Source organism: Artibeus jamaicensis, unplaced genomic scaffold (assembly GCF_021234435.1).
Source record: "Artibeus jamaicensis isolate MK-2021 breed Jamaican fruit bat unplaced genomic scaffold, CSHL_Jam_final scaffold_1964, whole genome shotgun sequence".
NCBI classification, from domain to species: domain Eukaryota; kingdom Metazoa; phylum Chordata; class Mammalia; order Chiroptera; family Phyllostomidae; genus Artibeus; species Artibeus jamaicensis.
In genome coordinates this window covers 43,500,414-43,518,917 of record NW_026522030.1, presented here as the reverse complement: position 1 = coordinate 43,518,917, position 18,504 = coordinate 43,500,414, and the positions used below count along the sequence as shown (strand labels likewise).

Genomic DNA, 18,504 nt, shown 5'->3' with positions numbered 1-18,504 from the left:
GTTAATAAAGTGTATACAGTGACAATCAAATGCAGAATTAGCTATCATTTCTGCCTATACCATTTACAATGAAACACAAGACAAAGGGATAAAGTGCTTTATGAATCCAACATCATGAGATGCCATTAATACTCAGGAATAAGCTGAATGGCTGCACGTCTTGCTCAGCCGGGATCCTTGCTTGTACTTCATACCAACAAGAGATATTGTACAAATAAACATGCGGTAAATAATAGAAGACATTCTGTTGGAGATTCTGTCTTCAGCTTTCACACATTAAAAAGCAAAGAAGGTTTTCCTTATCATCAATCCACATAAATGGTTAAGAGTGAAGGAATATTCTGGGAGCTCCTGAGAGGGCATCCGCAATACCGTCGGAAGGTTACTCTTAAGAGGCCTGTGTAGTGATGAGAACTGGCAGGACTCAAGGGTTTAAGCCCAGCCTATGGGCCTTCCCTGGCACAGATGAGGGTCTAGGGTCAAATAGTCTACTGGAATTTCCAAAAAGAATGTGCAATTTTATAAGTGCAACATCAAAGTCAAGTTTCTACTCAAGAAAACAGAAAAAAAAAGTAAATAAACAAGTTCCAGGCATAATTCCATCATACAGGACAAGTAATAAAATTACCCTTCAGGTCTAAGTGGACCCAGTGTACCCTAAAGAACCCATGACCCATTTTGAGAAAGACAAAATGAACCAAATCCAAACTCAGTCATAAAGCAGGTACTCAATGAATGCTGGTTGTCTACATGTTGATATACAGCATGCACTAAGTCTTATGAAAGATACTAAGAGGCTATAGAAAAGATGGCCTAGAAACTAACAAATCATAATGCATGACCTCTGGGAACTTCAGAATTGTTCTGGGTGCTATATAAGAAATAATATATAAATAAAAACAGCAAGGTGCACAGCAGACACATAATGTGTTACCACTTATGTGAAAAAGGGTAAAACATAAAAATATATACTGTGTATATATAAATATTTCCACATATGCTCATAGAATATTTTCAGAAGAAAAGTAAACAAAAGGCAAGAGCGGTTACTTCTAGAAAGGGAAACTGATGACCACCAGGATAGAATGGAGACGTTTCATTGTCTCCTAATGGACTTTCTGAATTTTGAATCATGGAAAGGTATAAACTCAAAATTCAAATGCATTAAAATAAAAAAAGAACTGCTAAATAATACCAGACACTATGTATATAAAGAGGCATCAGTTTGTATGGCAAAGGCAAATAAATCAGGGGTAAATATAATGAGGGAAAATTAATTCGAGAGTTATTTTCTACAGTTTTTAAAAATATTGACATCTTAAAAACCTAAAAATATTGACATCTCATAAACTAAAATTGCCTTGTTAAAATATTTTCAATTGTCCAGGAGCATATTGGGTAGACTGGCCACCCAGAGTGACCTCACTTGTTTTGGCAGCATGTCTAGACCTTATTCCTCACACTCTCATTCTCCCTTAACACCTTATGCTGTGACACTGCACAGAAGTGTAATAATAAATTCTCTTGTCAACCTCCCCATTATGCTAGGAGCTCCTTTAGGGGAGGTACTTTATCTTGTTCACATCTGTGGACTCACTGCTTGGCACAGTAATGGACATACAATGGCATTTCCTAAATGTTTTCTGGATGAATTAACTTCTTTTTTTTTTAATGAATTTCTTAGAGTAAAACACAGCTGCAGATTGTATTCTAAAAGGACAGTGGTGACAGTCCCAAAAATCTGAGGTTTGCTACTTATCAACCCCTCAGCTGTGAAATGGGTAAAAATTGAGTTTTCCACAACACATTTGTAACAGAGATTAAATAAAATTATGCCTGTAGGATACCACATCGTTGTAAAGCTGATATTTAAATGCAACAGATACTGTGGTAATGTACCTTACCTCAAGGTCTAAGAATAAGATTATTGAAACATTTGAGGTCTCATAGTAAGATTATTCAAGTCATCTGAAGTATCAATGAGTTAACTAGGGTAATATCCTATACAAACCAATGGTTCGTTCTATATGCTTCTCGTACACCAATAATTACAAAGCACCTTACAAATACTATACATTCTACTGGACATATACAAGTGGTGTGTTTAGTTTGGTGACACAATTTTAACTTATGCTACAATATATCTTCAAAATAAATCATTCATAACCACACTCACATGACAAGACCCCAAAGACGCACATGACAAGACCCCAAAGATGCAAAATAAATAGAAATGACTCGTATTCAAATACTGTTACAACACTGGGACTCTCACTTGCACAGAAGATCATTCAAGACGTTGTGTGAAGGCAAAGGGCACCTCTGCAGGAATTGACCATTAAATCAGGGAATCTCAACTTGTTTTCCTAGGATGAGCGACGGACAATTTGCATGGAGAACATCATTCAGAAGTGTCCTTTCTCCCTTTCATATGTACTGATGAGTCTCCCAGTCATTTTGAGGTATCAAGGTTTCCTTCCAGGCTATATTTTCTAACTCTATCTTTCTTTTAAGTCCTACATTGTCTGCAGCCCACCGGCCCATTGCGTGCTCTGGTCATCCTCCATCCGGCAAACCCGAACCACAGGCCGAGCAGCCCTGCTTTAAGATCAGAAGATTCAATGCTGGATTACGTCTCCTCAAATTGTGTATCTGGAGAGTAATAAGGAGAAACATTTTATATTTGCTAGATGATATAATACATTTGCAAGAAGATAAAGAAGCATATTATATTTTTGCCCAAATATCTTTACTTGACAAAGGGTGGATGACCATCCCAGTTTGCTCAGGACTCTCCTGATTTTAAAACTGAAAGTCCCATGTCCTGAGAAAACACTTAGTCCTGGGCAAATGGGGATGGCTGGTCACCCTAGGATAACCCCACAGCATTCACTAATTGGCTTTACAACACGGAGCAGTGCTATGAAACCACATAATGAACACTCCCTGAGCTTGTCCAAGCTAATTAGACTACTTTGAACTTGGGCTTCCTGTGAAGTTTAGTTTCTCACTACATTAAAAAGAATTGAAAACCTTAATATAAATTTCTTCTTTATTCAATCAGCTGGGTGAGGTCTTTCTGACCTTTTATGAATGTAGACATTTGTGGCAAAATGGAATTAAGCAGATAGATTAAGACTATGGTCCTATGGTCAAGATAATGGGCCTCAAAGCCTGACTTTTTCATTTACCAGTTGTGTGTTTGGGGGAAATTTACATTATCTTCTTAGCCCTGCATTCTCTCCTAGAAAATAGGGATAATCCTAGCATTTATCTCCTTGATTTGAGGGGTAGGAGGGAATGAAATGAGGTGCTTCACATGAAGCAGTTAACACAGTTCCTTAAATACAACACAACTTCTCTTTATCTGTCTATCTCCCATCTACATAAGTCAGCTTGGTCCCCAGATGCAGGGAGAAGTGAGGATACAAAGCAATAGAAACCTATCAGAGAGAAACCATCTCCTCCCCAGCTCAAGCCTCCCCGATGCCCCTCCCCACCAACACCCCACCCCAACACACAGCAAAGCTGCTCATCATTCTTTACTCTCCAGGGCCATCCCTAAATCTCCTCAGACTGTGGGGAAAGTTCTGGTATTAGAGTGGTGAGGCAAAAAGAAGCTAGCAGTTCCAACAAAGAGAAGAGGGATTATTACTGATAGATTTCTCCTTGTTATTATTTAGCTTTTTGTTTCCTTGTCCTTCAACTTCTCAATCCCTAATGTTCTTACCATTTTGTTTCTTTGAGTTCACGTATCCAGTGCCATACTTTTCCACATCCATCATTCTCACTGGAAAAAAAAACCATTTTTATTTCCACAAAACACAACTCTACATCCTACACAGTGACTCAAGTTTAAATTCCAGGTTCCTATGAAACATTTTTAATCCCCTGGGAAATTGAATAGACTTCCTTATTTCACAGGTCTCAACCCCCTGGGGCACATGCTTTTGCTCCTAAATTTCTTTAGAAGTATATACTTTTATTTTCCATCCTTCCCTCAGAGATGGACCATGTACTGAGGTGCTTTGTCATGCACTGGTTTTCTAGCCATTTCCAATGCCAACTAATTATTTTCCATAGTAAAATATTTAAAATGTAAGTTGGTAACAGTTACTTCCTTGGACAAATCAACTCCATCTCAGGATCTTGCTATTATTAAAAGTTGATCCTTATATTCTGGCTGTCTCTGTTCTGCTAACTATCTATTTAGTCTTTAGATTCAGTAACCTTCACTCCCTCCATTACACTGCTCTCCCAGATCCAACCACCCTCTTAAGGGGTTGTGGGGAATTTCTCAATAACTACTGGAATTCCCTTCCATTTTCTACTTCCCTATTTGACATCAGATAACTCTATGCAAACTATCATTGGATCATTTGCTATATTAAAGCACTGGAGAAATGTTTTCTCTGAGTCATCTTAAAATGGGGAGAAATTATTTGAATAGGCTCATTTTCCTGCACTTTAATTGTTGCCAGAGGTAAAAAGAGAGATAAACACATACAAATTATTTCAAAAATTACATTAACATCCTGCAAAACACTCTATGATAAAGTATCACAGCTCTATAGAAGGAATGACTTTTTTAACTTAAGGTGCCCAGAAACCAGCTCAGTGTAACAGTGCAACCAATGCACGACTCAAATCCAACCAAACCAATGGGTATTTTTGCTTTTTCTCTCCTCTAAGTCTGTGGTTACTTGCATAAGAGGAAGAAACTAAATGACACCGTTCTTCTTCAACCTCTTATACACTCCTGTACACATGGATCTTCACCCAGCAATCTTGCTCAGCTTCAATGTAACTGCTATTAAACAGTGGAGTGTTTTGCGCCAGCCTGAAAAGGCAAGTCAGGCTCCCCTGCAGTCATGATCCAACTGTCACTCCCTCAAAAATGCTACCATACCACAGTGTCCATGGCTGCCCCCCAATGCAGGTGATGCTGCTGAGCAGCAGAATGAGCAGGACTGGAGGAAGAGAAGGCACACAGGTTCACATGGTAGATGGCTAAAATCTACCTTGCATAATTAAAAATTGGCCCTGAAAAAAAAAAGTCTAATAGGAAGGCAGCATTTTGTAAGTCAGTGTTTCTTGGTGGAGGCACCACTAGCATTTTGGGTAGGACTGTTCCCTGTTATGTGGGACTGCCCTGCACGTTACAGCAGACTTAGCCTTCTTGGCTCTGCCCAGTAAGTACCACTGTGCTAACAATAGCACTCCCATGTAATTCCCCCCATCCCCAGTAAAGACCATTGCGATAAAAGAAATACCATCTCTTCGTAGACAGAAGATGACCGTCAGGGCTATAAGTAGCACAAGGACAGTTCCCAGAATTACCAAGTGAGTCCTTCCTGGAACTCTACCTTGTTCTGAAAAACAAAACAAAAAGAAACGAAAAATAAAATTTTGATGTAAAGGGAGGGATCAAGAGAATAACCATCCTTGAGCCTTAGGTTAATTTTTTTTAATTTATTTGAGAGAGAGAGAGAGAGAGAGAGAGAGAGAGAGAGAGATCAGTTTGTTGTTCCACTTATTCCTGTATTCATTGGTCGATTCTTGTACATGACCTGACCAGGGATTGAACATGCAACCTTGGTGTATTAGGACAATACTCTAACCAAATGAGCTACCTGGCCAGGCCCTACATTAATTTTCTTAAATACCAAAAGTTCCTGGCCAGTGAGTGGCTGGAATGATGAGATACCTCCAATATGAAAATGAGAGCAGCACAGAAAAGTGGAAGAAGCTCAAGCTGTGGAGAGATGGACTTGGGGTTGAATTCTGCTGCCACTGACTAGCTTTGACATCTCTTGACAAGTCCTTTAACCAGCCTACAAAATGGAAAACAATACTTTTGAGAAGCTTATGTTTGTAAAGTGCTTAGCACAGTACCACGGGGAGTGGCTGCTCAATACTAAACAGTAGCCTTGATTATTTCCCTCATTTTTGCATTATTTTTTTATTGTTGTTCAAGTACAGTTTTCTGCCTTTTCCTCCTACCCTTCCTTACCACCCCAGCCCTCCCCACCTCCCTCTCCTGTTTTCATGCCCCCACATTGTCCATGTGTCCTTTATAATGGTTTTTTTAATACAGAAATTGAGAGCATACTGTACATGGCAGAGATGGAACATGAAGGCCAACTAGCACTGCCAAAGGATTAACCTCCTTATGTCTGTGGTGATGATCAGGGATCAGTATTTGTTATCTTTTCTTTCTCCACAGTCTGAAACTCAGGCCTTCTAATCGCTAGAACCTCTCACCAATCTCCTCATCTCTCTGTCTGCAGCCCCATGGCACATGATGCTCAGAGGCTGCTAACCTCCCACCATCAGTCACGATCCCTGACTACCTAGTTCACGTTTTAAAGCCACAACAGCAATCAGCCTTTGTCTAATAGCTTACAGTCTGTAAAATCTGTTCCTATCTATTTTGAGCCTTAAAATAAGTTTATGAGTTAGATATGCCAGGTATTTCTGGAAAATCTCCAGGTTGTGAGGTAATAGACTCCCAGCAGTTAGGTGAGTTATCCTATGTCATCCCACAAAGAGTTGTCGTAAACAGCTGTTCAAGGGCAGGGACCCACCAATGCAGCTCCTACCAAACTGACTCATACACCAGGAAGAGTATCTCTCATTATCTAAAAACTTTTTCTGTTCTTTTTATTCATAGGACTATCATGGATATTGTATTTTCCAATTGCTTCACTTTCTGCCCATTTTTTGGTTGTTTTCTCTGAAGTACCTGAAACTTTACTGTCAACATCTAGTGGGGGAATGGGTGGTGAGGAGAGCTTCTCAGAATACCTCTGGTTTTATATTAACATCATGCTTACCTACCTCACTTTTTCTAAAGGTCTGAGCCTTTCACCAGACTGTATCCTGCCTTAACCACTTTATCTACTTCTGCAGAGTAAGGAGAGAGAAAAAAGTCGAATCTGTGCAGGCAGGAGTCTCAAATCATTGTCATATACTATAGCTCATTTATTCCTATGATAATCTTGCCCAATAGGTTATAACCATATAGGGAAAATGAAGCATGTAGAAGTTGAGTAACTTGCAAAGGGACACACAGCCTTCTGTCCTATGCACTAAGCAGACTACCTTGAATTGAATGTCAGACTACGTTGGGGAAGGCAGATGGAGAGGAAGGACCTCTCCCATGTGGAATAAAATAGGAAACTCCATTTGCTTTTTGCCATAGAAACCCTGGAAAGAAAGGAGTTGCTTTATATGATCAGATTTGAATTCCTGAAACATGGCCTGAATTGAGTATTTTTCTCAGGTGCCCCCCCAGATCTCCCAGCCACAAGACCATTTCTTACATGGATGAGACTGAGATAGACTGTTTTCTTATCTGTTCCCTGAAGAATGTGAATTTATTCATTTATGAGTCCCCAATGCTTGGAACGTAGGCCATATTCTATAACTATATACTGAATGTTTATTAAATAGCAGTACGACTTGGATGAATGGAGGTGAGGAAGCAGGATGCATTTTGTACATATAGTGCTATTCACTCAACAAACAATGAATGCCTACGATGAGCAGACATCATGCTCAGTGCCAGGGGAGAGCACTAGGCACATTTTTAGTTGAAACATTCAGAATATTACCTGGGATGACCAACTCAGCTGTACTGTTGTCTTCAAAACCTGATCTCCGAAAAGTGCAGTAGAAAACCTCATTAGCTGTTGTGTTGATTTTGAGCGTGCTGGTCACATTGAAAAGTTTCTCCTCCCTGTTGGAACTGGTGATAGTGGTTTTGCCATTCAGGACTTGGTGGTCACTGTTTGTCCAGGTGACTTCAGCCTTGGGGTAACCCTCAGCCTGACATGTTAGCTCATGTTCAGACGTGACTTCATCCACAGAAATTCTTTGGTTGATTTTGCGGTATGGGGCTACACCATGAGCAAAAGAAAAGAAGTCAGGGCTTTCACTCAGCACAGAACTGGACATGTAGCTTGGTGTTGTCCACATTAGAGAGAACAGAAATCCGGCTGGTTCTCATCGAAATAAGCTTAATGTTCAGATGTCTCAGCAGTGGAGCCCTGTTAGTTTTGCTTCACCTCCTCTACTCATACTTGGGCCAAGTTTGGGCTCAAAAAAACAACTATCTTGCTATAAATATCATATTGCTATTTTGATTGGGCTCAGGTAAATATGTAGATTAATTTAAAAAGCATTTTCATCCTTAAACCAGTAATCTTTCTATCCAAATGTAAAATATGTCTGTGCACTTACTCAAGTCTTCATATGTTTCTCAGTAAAGTTTTATAGTTTTTAAATACATGGGGCACCTTCATTTATTTCTGGATGTTTTGTCCTTATTGTTATAATGCTGTCTTCACAAACATGACTCTGCAGCTGGCCAGTACTGTTTCTTAGACTAATGAATAAACAAAAAGTCCGATTCTGATGGCTACTTTCTCAACTTTAGGTCAATGATCAGAAACTAGGTATGAAAATAGTATGATGTCACTGTGAAAACTGATACATGTTCTCGTATAAAATTTTTTAAGGTCTAAATATATTGTTATTAAAAAAAATTTAGATTTCTGGAAAAGTTGCAAAGGTAGTACAGAGTTCCTGTACACTTTCTACCCAGTTTTCCCCACTGTTAACATCTCACTTCACCATGGCACACTTCTAACCAAGGAACTGACATTAGTATGTTGCTATTAAGTAAACTTCACACTTTGTTCCCTTTCACTAGTTTTTCTCTAATGTCTTTTTCTGTCCTAGGATCTCATCCAGAATAACACATTATAATACTTGTTTTTTTAAACTTTTATTATGCTGGCAATTTTAATAAACCATTTAAATAATTATTTGCATGGAAGAAAGTCTGATTAAATTTTAGATCATTGGTTTGGGACCCTTTTAGGATTAAGATACCCAGGGTACTTACTATATTATTCAGTGAGTGCATTTATATCACCCAAGATCTTCACTCATGTTTATCCATTATAAGCATGTTCACATGTCATTATTCTATTGCTATAATCTTTATGTTACTCCTAATACTTCAGTGTAACCACCACTGGTCCACCTGGAGCCTTAACTCTGTATTCCCTTAATACAGTCATAACAATAGTTTTGTGATACAATATATTCACAGAGATTTAATACAGCCAGGAACGAGCAAAAACTGAAATAATGATGTGATATTTCTGTGCTCTTAAATCAATAAAACCACTAATGAAAACATTGAAAAATCAACATAATCACAGTTTGAAGGTACATGAATAAGGTATCCTATGAATACTTGAGTCCTCAACCTTGTATCTGCTATGTTTAAGATCATAAAAAACAAATTCACTTATTCACTTCATCAAATACCATTACCAAAACAGACTCTAGTTCATATAGCACATAGCTTCATTTCCAGACAATTAAACTTTCAAGCCTAAAATCACAGTTAGTGATAAAGGGTTAAAGGTAAAACATTTGCTTGTTCACTCTGACATTTTTAACGGTATAAGAATAAAGAAGAATGTTGTTTCATGACTAGGCATATATAAAAATATGGTACACCTATAAGGGCTCAATAAATGAGTGGATTCATTCTACTCATTGATTAAACTTCTACTACATTAGTCTCTGAAGTGGGACACATGTATTGGAGTACAGAAAGAAAATATTAGAATGTCCACTTATATGTATTTTTATAACAATTAAGAAATAATTTAAACTTAATAAACATAGCTGACTGACACTGGCCCTCACTTTGTGTGCCATGCGAGGGTCTTGTGGGAAGAGGGGAGTTTTATAATATCAAAGGGAGAAGAATGACTTATTTGGGCTTATAGCTTTTCAGATTCTCTTGACTAATTTAAACTAAACTAATCTGCTTACAAGATAAACAACTAAATAAAAATTTTCCCTACTGAAACAGGATTAGAGACAACACTAACAATTCAAGCACAAACCAAAAGGAAATGTCAGAGTGACACTTTTTACCATCACCTCATTAAGTTAAAATAATAAACACCTAACTGAACCTGATAAGGTATTGGTTAAAATAAAACCTCAAAGTTATCAAGACCTTTATTAATGATGAATTTCATCTAAGGAATATTATGCCTTAAAATATTAGTTAATGACAGTGAAGCATCATCATTAGCAAGAAATTTAAAATATTTATTAACTTTTTTCATCCTTCTAAATTTCTATTTTTGTACATTATAGAATGTATAAAGTATTGTTTGAGCCACATGAAATCAGTGATTTTTAATTTCTTCTGCCTTTCAAAAATATTAATTTCTTATAATATAACCTATGTACTAGCACAATATATTCCCTATCACTATATACACATGCACACATACTAGTTTAACACACTTTACTGATGGGATAATCAAAAACATTTGCAGACTCTAGGTTTACTGGATCTAGAGCACTAGATCCAATGCAATGGTCACGTCAAGACCAAGAAAAGGTTGTGATAGTTTTGAAATCCAAACACAACTCTACACACACTCAGGAAGTATAAACATGGGCAGTACAACTTGATTGTTAAGGGCACTGATGTTAGAGCCAGGTTGCTTGAATTTAGAGCCTGGCTTTACCACATAATAGCTGAGTGACCTTGGGCAAATTACTGAATTTCTCTGGACCTCAGTTTTCTCATCCATAAAACAAGAATAACATCACATATCCCTGAATCTAAGATGAGATTATTGACACTCAGATTTCACAGACATAAAATGTAAAAAAAACATGCATCTCAGACATGATGAAGCCCCTACTCCATAGAGTCATTTGAGGATCAAGAGTTAATATAAGCAAAGTGCTAAGGACAGGGCCTGACACATACAAAGTACTACAGAAGGGTTCACCACCACTGCTATTAGCACTAGAGCTCCACCTCCTTCTCTTAGTGCTACCACTTATGTGCACTCATTAGAAAGTACTGATGGTTCCTGGTGAACAGTCTCGGAAATAAATTTTCATGTGCCCAAACCTATTCATGTTTCAAAATGTTGAGGTTTATCCTACTTGAGAAAATATTTCATTCATTCCTTCAACAAAATTTTTGTGTGCTCTTTTCATGCTGCTACGCTTATATGCCAAGTCCTAGGGATACAGCAATAAATAAAACAGACCAAAATCTCTGTCTTTGCAGAGTATATATTCTAGGAGGAGGAGAGAGACAATAAACAGAACAGATTCACTTTTATGATACATTACATAATATATTAGATGGGGAATAAATGCTATCCAGAAAACTTGCAAAGTTCTGGTCGATAAATTTGGGGGGCAGATGGGGTTGGTGAGGAATGACAGCTCTCAACCCTTGGTCCACAGGAACAAATTAGCTTTATCAAGTTCACTATGCAGTATTTGTTCTTGCAGTTGCCCAATCCCAGTAAAGTCTTGAAAGTATAAAAGAGCACTTCACCTTCTCTGCTATTACCTTCAATGATTAAGGTAAAACAACATTTTCAATCATAAGTCAGATGCCTGGAAGTCTGGTATTTAAACTAAGAACGTGAAAGGTGCTATACTACTCACATCCAACGTGATAATAACTGAGTTTATCCAAAATGAAACTTTCAAATTTCAGTTTTGAAATGTCTCACTTGTAAAATGCCGTGGCAAGTAAACTCCCTGTGGGGAAGCTGTGTTACCACATGCTTGCAGTGATGGGAAGAGAAGCTGTTAGTGTTACTCTGAAATCATTTGCATGTGGAGGTGACTCAGAAGTTCTACTTCCTTGAATCATCTACCTCATGACCTAAACACCAAATGTCTATTGGTGACACCACCTCAGTTGGAATTTGGAGGCTGGCTTGCTCTCAATTCATCCCCAAGACCACTGTATGACAGCAAGATGGATGGGGAGTAGAATGTCAATTTAGTAATTTACAATACAAAATAGAATAGTCAAACAAATCAGATGCTGGTTATCTGCCTCACTCCATCAGAGACCCCTCTTTGGAAAAACCATCAGAGTCAGAGATTTCCTATTGTGCTAAACCACAGGAAAGGAAATTGCAGATCCACACGGGGCATTACAGAGCCCAGATGACCTGGAAAAACACATTCCTCACTACAGAGGCAGCTGTCCCACTCTCTGCACACTCCCTACAGTCTAACGTGAGGCCTTTTCTGAAAGCAGGAACTTCCACTCTGCACTTCCTTTTACCTGATGGCCAGGAGATGCTCTTCCTCCCCATCCCCCATCCAGCACTGCTGGCAGATTATAGGGTTCAGTTTTGGTGATTTCTTTCATACACTGAAACACAGTAAGTGCCTGATATTTGCTGATGGACTGAAGAAAAGTTCAAAGTCCCAACTTGGAATCCCACTGTTCTGTTTTCATGACTATCATTGTTCTAGAGAAGCATGTGGTAAAATATAATTAAAATTAAATCTACTTCACAACACAAGTGATATTTTCCTGACAACAGTAGCATTAACTGTTAGAATCAAGAGACTCAGTAATGTACTATAAAATAGATGCATTTCTCCTAATTCTTATATAATTTTGACTTTGGGTTTATATTGATCAGTTATCCCTTTATTGTAATTTTAAACTTTTCTACTTGTTGACCTTACTGAGATTGATGGCGGTTGTCCCAGATATGGAAAGACCAGGGGATGGTGATCAATTCTAGTCATGTAATAAAAAGGGGAAAGAAAAAAAATCCAAGCAGATAAGTCCAAAACTATAAGAGGGCAGATTTCAGTTCAATATCAGAAAGTAATTTCAATAGGCTAGGGAAGGATGATCCAAATGACAGTAGTGTCATTGTGGGAAGTATGTGAGCAGCATACCCGCTGGGGAATTTCTGTTCTGTTCCTTGGATTAGCTGTTCTCGCCTAGGATGCTTTCAGCTCTCAATTCTAGGAATCTTAACAGCGAAAGCAGAGGTAGTCAGCTAAGGTGTTTTCCTTTGCTTAGCTAGCAGTTGCCCATAGTTTGAACCCAGATGATCTGATGACGTATTTGTGGGTCAGTACCCAGGAATTTATCACTCATAGTTCCTTTTTAACATTCCAAGACAACACTGTTATAGACTTTCAAGATAAATGCCCAATGAGCATAGTTTATATCATCTCTAAGGATGAATAGTTTCTTCTATACTTGATATCATTATTTTTTGCCTTCAAAAATTGACTTCAAGTGTTTTTCAATGTGAACCTTTATAGGGAGGTTTGTTTTTAACATATTGATTTTGGTTTGACATAGGTTCAAAGGAAGGAAAATGCTGGCAGACCTAACAAAATAAAAATGGTCGTTGAATTTTTAAAAAAATCCTGGAGAGCCACATAAATAGTGACTACCTGGTCATCTCTGTGTGCTGTGGAAGATGGTGGTGAAGGGAGGAGGGACTCTTCTGTAATTCATTTTATTTCCTTTCATAGTATTTGAGTTATATGCAGTTACATGTATTACTTTTATAGTAATGCCAAAATAAAGAATTGATTTCTAGGAGAACTACACACACTCTGGAACATGGCTCTGTAGCGTTTGGCTCTGGCTGCCTAGGGACTCTCAAACAGGAGGTGCTCTAGAAATGCTCATGGGACAAGAATGCAAATGAATGAACGAACAGAGTGCTGTTGTGGAGAGTGCGAGTGAACTTCCAAGAATGAAAAGTTATCAACACTGGAATATGATTTTAATAAAGGTTGGACCTCTTTATCTATAATAATTCTTACCATTGACTTTCAGAGTAATCCGCTTGTAGTCGGCGCCTCCATAGCTGATCAAGCAGTAGTAAACCCCTGCATCCTGTAGTTTCACATCTGTGATCTGAAGTGCAGCCTTTCCCAAAAAGAGCTGGTCTTTCAACAGCTGGGCCCTCTGGCTGTAGCTACTGTGTTGAACCTTCAAGTCTTCCTCCCCATTTATAAATTGGATAACTTTCTTATCCTCCATTTCCCAGTAGACAACTAATGCATACAGGTTTAACTCTTTTGCTACCGGGAATTTGCATTCCATTGTCACGTTGCTGCCATACTCTACCACATACAGGTCCTGAGGAGCTGAGATAGTGAATGCTGCAAAGAAAGATGACCAATCTTCAGAACATGGGAAACTCCTCAAAAAATTCACAGAATAAGTACATAGTTTACAAACACTTGATCAGGTCACTTAGGTGATAATTATGTTCAAGGACTTACTTCCCTAAAATATATATTTTATCCAGTGGGTTTGAAACATATTTTGAGATGCTATATCTCATCCCTGAGTTAAAATAATAAAATTAGCTAACAAATTGTTGTCCCAAAATTCATAAATATACATTATCATAAAAATATATGGTGATGAGGTACTTAACACCTGAAGACTTTGTTTCATGTGGACATGCCCAGAATGTCCTTTGACTTGACACCTATTTGCCTTCTGTATAGTCTGAATGATAGATACCAATACAGTCATGTGCTGCTTAACAATGGGGGTACATTCTTTTTTTTTGTTTTGTTTTCTTTTTTTTTTAAATTTATTTTTTTAAATTGATTATGCTGTTACAGTTGTTCTATTCCCCCCTTCATTCCCCTCCACCCTGCCCCCCCATCCCCACCATTACCCCCCTTTAGTTTATGTCCATGTGTCTCAAGTCCTTTAGGTTCTATATTTCCCATGCTATTCTTGCCCCCCCCATCTATTTTCTATCTACTGTCTATGCTACTTATTCAATGGGGGTACATTCTGAGAAATGCATCATTAGGTGATTTTGCTGTTATGTGATCATCAGTGTATAAGTATACATACCTAGATCATACAGCCTGCTACATACCTAGGCCATATGATATAGCTTATTGCTCCTTTGCTACAACACTGTACAACATATTACTGTAGTTTTTGTACAAGAGAAAATGATTTACTCATGAGACATGGTAGACACAAGATGTATGAGGCTGCCTGTTGGCCTAACATGGCATAATGTCTAGAGACTTTTCTACGTAGAAAGAGTACACCCTAAAATAACAATAAGAAGTATAGCATAGTAAATACATAAAGCAGTAACATACTCATTTATTATCAGTATCAAGTATAATGTATTCTACATAATTGTATATGCTATGTACTTTAATACAATTGGCAGTGTAGTAAGTTTATACCAAACTCACCACAAACATGTGAGTAATGTGTTGCACTGAGATATTACGTTAGCTACGATGTCACAAGGTGATGGGAATTTTTCAGCTTCATTATAATCTTAAGGGACCACCATGGTCCATGCAGTCCATCATTGACTGAAATGTCTTTTTGCAGCACATGACTGTAGTCCTTTCTACTTAAGTGCCCTAAACTCTTACTTGATTGTCTGGCCAGAGGTACATGGGTATGAAGATTTAGGGAGGGTCTTAGGATGAGACCAGTACTATTGTTACCCTGACACTTTCCATAATTCTTCCTTAGAATAGACTCTTCAGGGAAAAGCAGGTCACAGAGCAAGGTAGAAAAAATGCTCCTTTCCTTGTTTAAAACATATAACATCACAGGCCATTTCCCCAGATATTTTCAGTAATTATACATGAGAAAGGGACAATGCATAATGGAGTTAATTTTGTTTTGTTCAGTTTGTCCATGTTTCCTAAATCTTCGTCCAATTATATAATCTTATGAAATAAAGAAAACCAAAATGTCCTCTCTATTAAAAATTATATCCATTTAAAATTTTTTATTGTTTATGCTATTACAGTTGTCCCAATTTTCCCCCTGCACCCCCTTCCTCTCAGCCACCCCCAACTTCCACAGTCAATCCCCACACCATTGTCCATGTCCACGGGTCCCTCATATGTGTTCTTTGACTAGTTCTTTCACCCTCTTTGGAACACTCTCCACTTCCCTCCTCCCCTCTTATAGCTGTCAGTCTATTCCATGATTCTGTGCTTCTGGTTCTATTTTGGTCATTAATTATTTTGTCCATTAGATTCCTCTTTTCAGTGAGATCGTATGGTATTTTTCACCAGTTTTTAATTTATGGATAAAATATTTAAAATATAGAACATAATGAAAGGATCTGGTGTCTTACCTTTCAACAAATAACAGTAGGCCATGAGTATAGCACTACTAAGTATCCTCATTTTTCTGAAATTACCTAGTTATGGAAAACACAAAAAGAAAACTACTTTACTCAATAATTAAATACCCAGACAGTATGGAACTTGGATGATGTAATTAAAAGAGCCCTCTGATAACCATATAATGACTCACTTGTAAGTGTAGAAATGCAGCAGGTGATTTAGAAATTCAGTAGTCACTTAATACCCCAGAGCCATTTGAAGCCAAATTTTTAAAAAGTTACTACAACTGTGTGCTGATAGCCAGAGGGAAGGGGGGCAGGGACTAGGTGGAGGTGGGCAAAGGGAGGGATAATGGAGACATCTGTAATAGTGTCAACAATAAAAAATAAATTTTTAAAAAAGCAACTATGATGAGAATTTTAAAATTTAATTACAAGCCTTGCAAAAAACTTACACTGTCTACTCATGAAGAAAATGTTGCACCAAAATACTCTCAGTTATTTCATGGTCCTTTTCCCTGCAGTATAACATATCTGGAAGTACAAGCTTGCCTTAGGCAAAATTTCAAAGCCAGCAGAATCTGACTTTCCACATCATCCCCCCTCTTAATGCTTCCCATCCTGCCACCCTCCCCACACCCCAGCAGCTGAATACTTTCATCACACCCTTTAATTAACTTTTCAAGCCTTCCACATCACTACGCCAAACATCTCCTCCTCTGACCCTCGCTTATGCCAGATAATGAATCCTATCCCTGCAATAAACTTATTCCACTAGTGGCAGGAGGAGTGAGGAGGAGAAACAGTTAACCAATTGATACTAAGCTGTGAATGGCACACAGCCACTCTTTCAGGGGTATTTGCCCAGAGTCTATTCTTCCTTTTGTCATCCTGCTTGAAATTCTCCTAATTCTTCCTCAGCAAACACTGACTGAGCCCCTCCTCTGTGCCAGGCCCTATTTTAGGCACTGGGGATGCAGCAGTGAACAGGAAAGAAAATGCACTCTCCTCCTGGAGCTTATATTCAAGTAGGGAAGTAGATAAAGGAGATTTGTATTGCATTTTAGCCAACCTGTTTATTTAATAAAACAGTTTCTCTCTTGTATTATAAATACATTTATACACTTTGAGAAGGAAGTCAGTTTTCCCTCTTAGGTCTCTTTGATCTCTGTATACATATAAAAACTCACACATGACCGACTAACCAATGTTACACATATATAAGGCAGAAGGTTAATGCTCCTAATGTATATAGCTCCTAAAGATCAATTAAGAAAACTACCCACAACCCAACAGGGAAATGAATGAAAGGTTCTAATACACAGTTCAGAGAATAAGAAATGCAATGTCACTTGTTTAAATGACATTTAAACAAAGGAAAGAATGCTCAATCTCACCAACTTAAAAAAGGTATAAAATTTTGATATGAAATACCACTTTTCACTTATTAGCTTGACCTAAATCACAAAGATCTCCAACAGTGTTTTTGAGGGTATGATCTTCTTACCTCCTAATGGTAGGAAGAAATACAAAGTTGTGTACGCTTTTTTGGAGAGCAATTTGGTAGTCTTCATTAAAAATTTAAATGTATATACTGCCCTGGCTGGTGTAGCTCAGTGGATTGAATGCAGGCTGCAAATTAAAGGGTCGCCAGTTTGATTCCCAGTCAGGGCACATGCCTGGGTTGCAGGCCAGGTTCCCAGTGGGGGCCATGTGAGAGGCAACCACATATGATGTTTCTCTCCTCTTCTTTCTGCCTCCCTTCCCCCTCTCTAAAAATAAATAAGTAAAATCTTAGAAAAAATTCTTTAAATTTAAATATGTATGTCATATGAGCTTTTACTTTCTTTTCTAGAAATATATCCTACAAAAACAAAAACACATACATATAACAATTATGTAAAGGGGTGGACTTGCTAATAATAGCCCCAAACTGGGAAAACTCTAGATAACCTAAGTGGTCAAATACATTTTGGTACAGTCATACAATGTAATACAACTAAAGACATAATTAAGTACATGTATAGGTATTAAGTACATGTGCAGAGATGTAGAAAATAGGTTGCAGAACAGTATATATAGCAAAAATCTACTTTAAAAAATCTATGTGTTTGTTTAAACATAGAGGTCCAGAAAAAGTCATATCAAGATGCTGACAGCAATGAACTCTAGGAGTAAAATTAGAGGGAGGATAGATAGGTTTTTCACCTTTTCATAATTTATTTTTATTTCATTTAAAAAATATTTTATTTATTTTTAGACAGAAGGGAAGGGAGGGAGAAAGAGAGGGAGAGAAATAGTGTGTGGATGCCTCTCACATGCCCCCCACTGGGGAACAGGCCCATAACCCAGGCATGTGCCCTGACTTGGAATGAAACCAGTGGCCCTTTGGTTTGAAGGCTGGCACTCAATCCACTGAGCCACACCAGCCAGGGCTTTATTTTTAAACAATATTTATTGTATTTTTCTATTACCATTTAGTCCCTTTACACCCCCTCCCCATCACAATCACCACACT

The 18,504-nt window shown here is 38.0% G+C and overlaps 1 protein-coding gene across 4 annotated transcripts in view; it reads right to left on the bottom strand.

Moving 5' to 3' along the window:
- Positions 1 to 18,504, bottom strand: part of CD274 (CD274 molecule) — a 105,547-nt gene continuing 87,043 nt past the window's right edge. For all 4 annotated transcript variants that reach the window (XM_053656281.1, XM_037143591.2, XM_053656282.1 and 1 more), the window contains 6 exons: positions 15,996 to 16,061; positions 13,672 to 14,013; positions 7,617 to 7,901; positions 5,274 to 5,372; positions 3,731 to 3,790; positions 1 to 2,652 (listed from right to left, as the gene is read on the bottom strand). In XM_053656281.1, the coding sequence (XP_053512256.1) occupies positions 2,630 to 2,652; positions 3,731 to 3,790; positions 5,274 to 5,372; positions 7,617 to 7,901; positions 13,672 to 14,013; positions 15,996 to 16,061 (875 nt within the window). In that variant the 3' untranslated portion in view covers positions 1 to 2,629. The remainder of the gene's footprint in view (positions 2,653 to 3,730; positions 3,791 to 5,273; positions 5,373 to 7,616; positions 7,902 to 13,671; positions 14,014 to 15,995; positions 16,062 to 18,504) is intronic.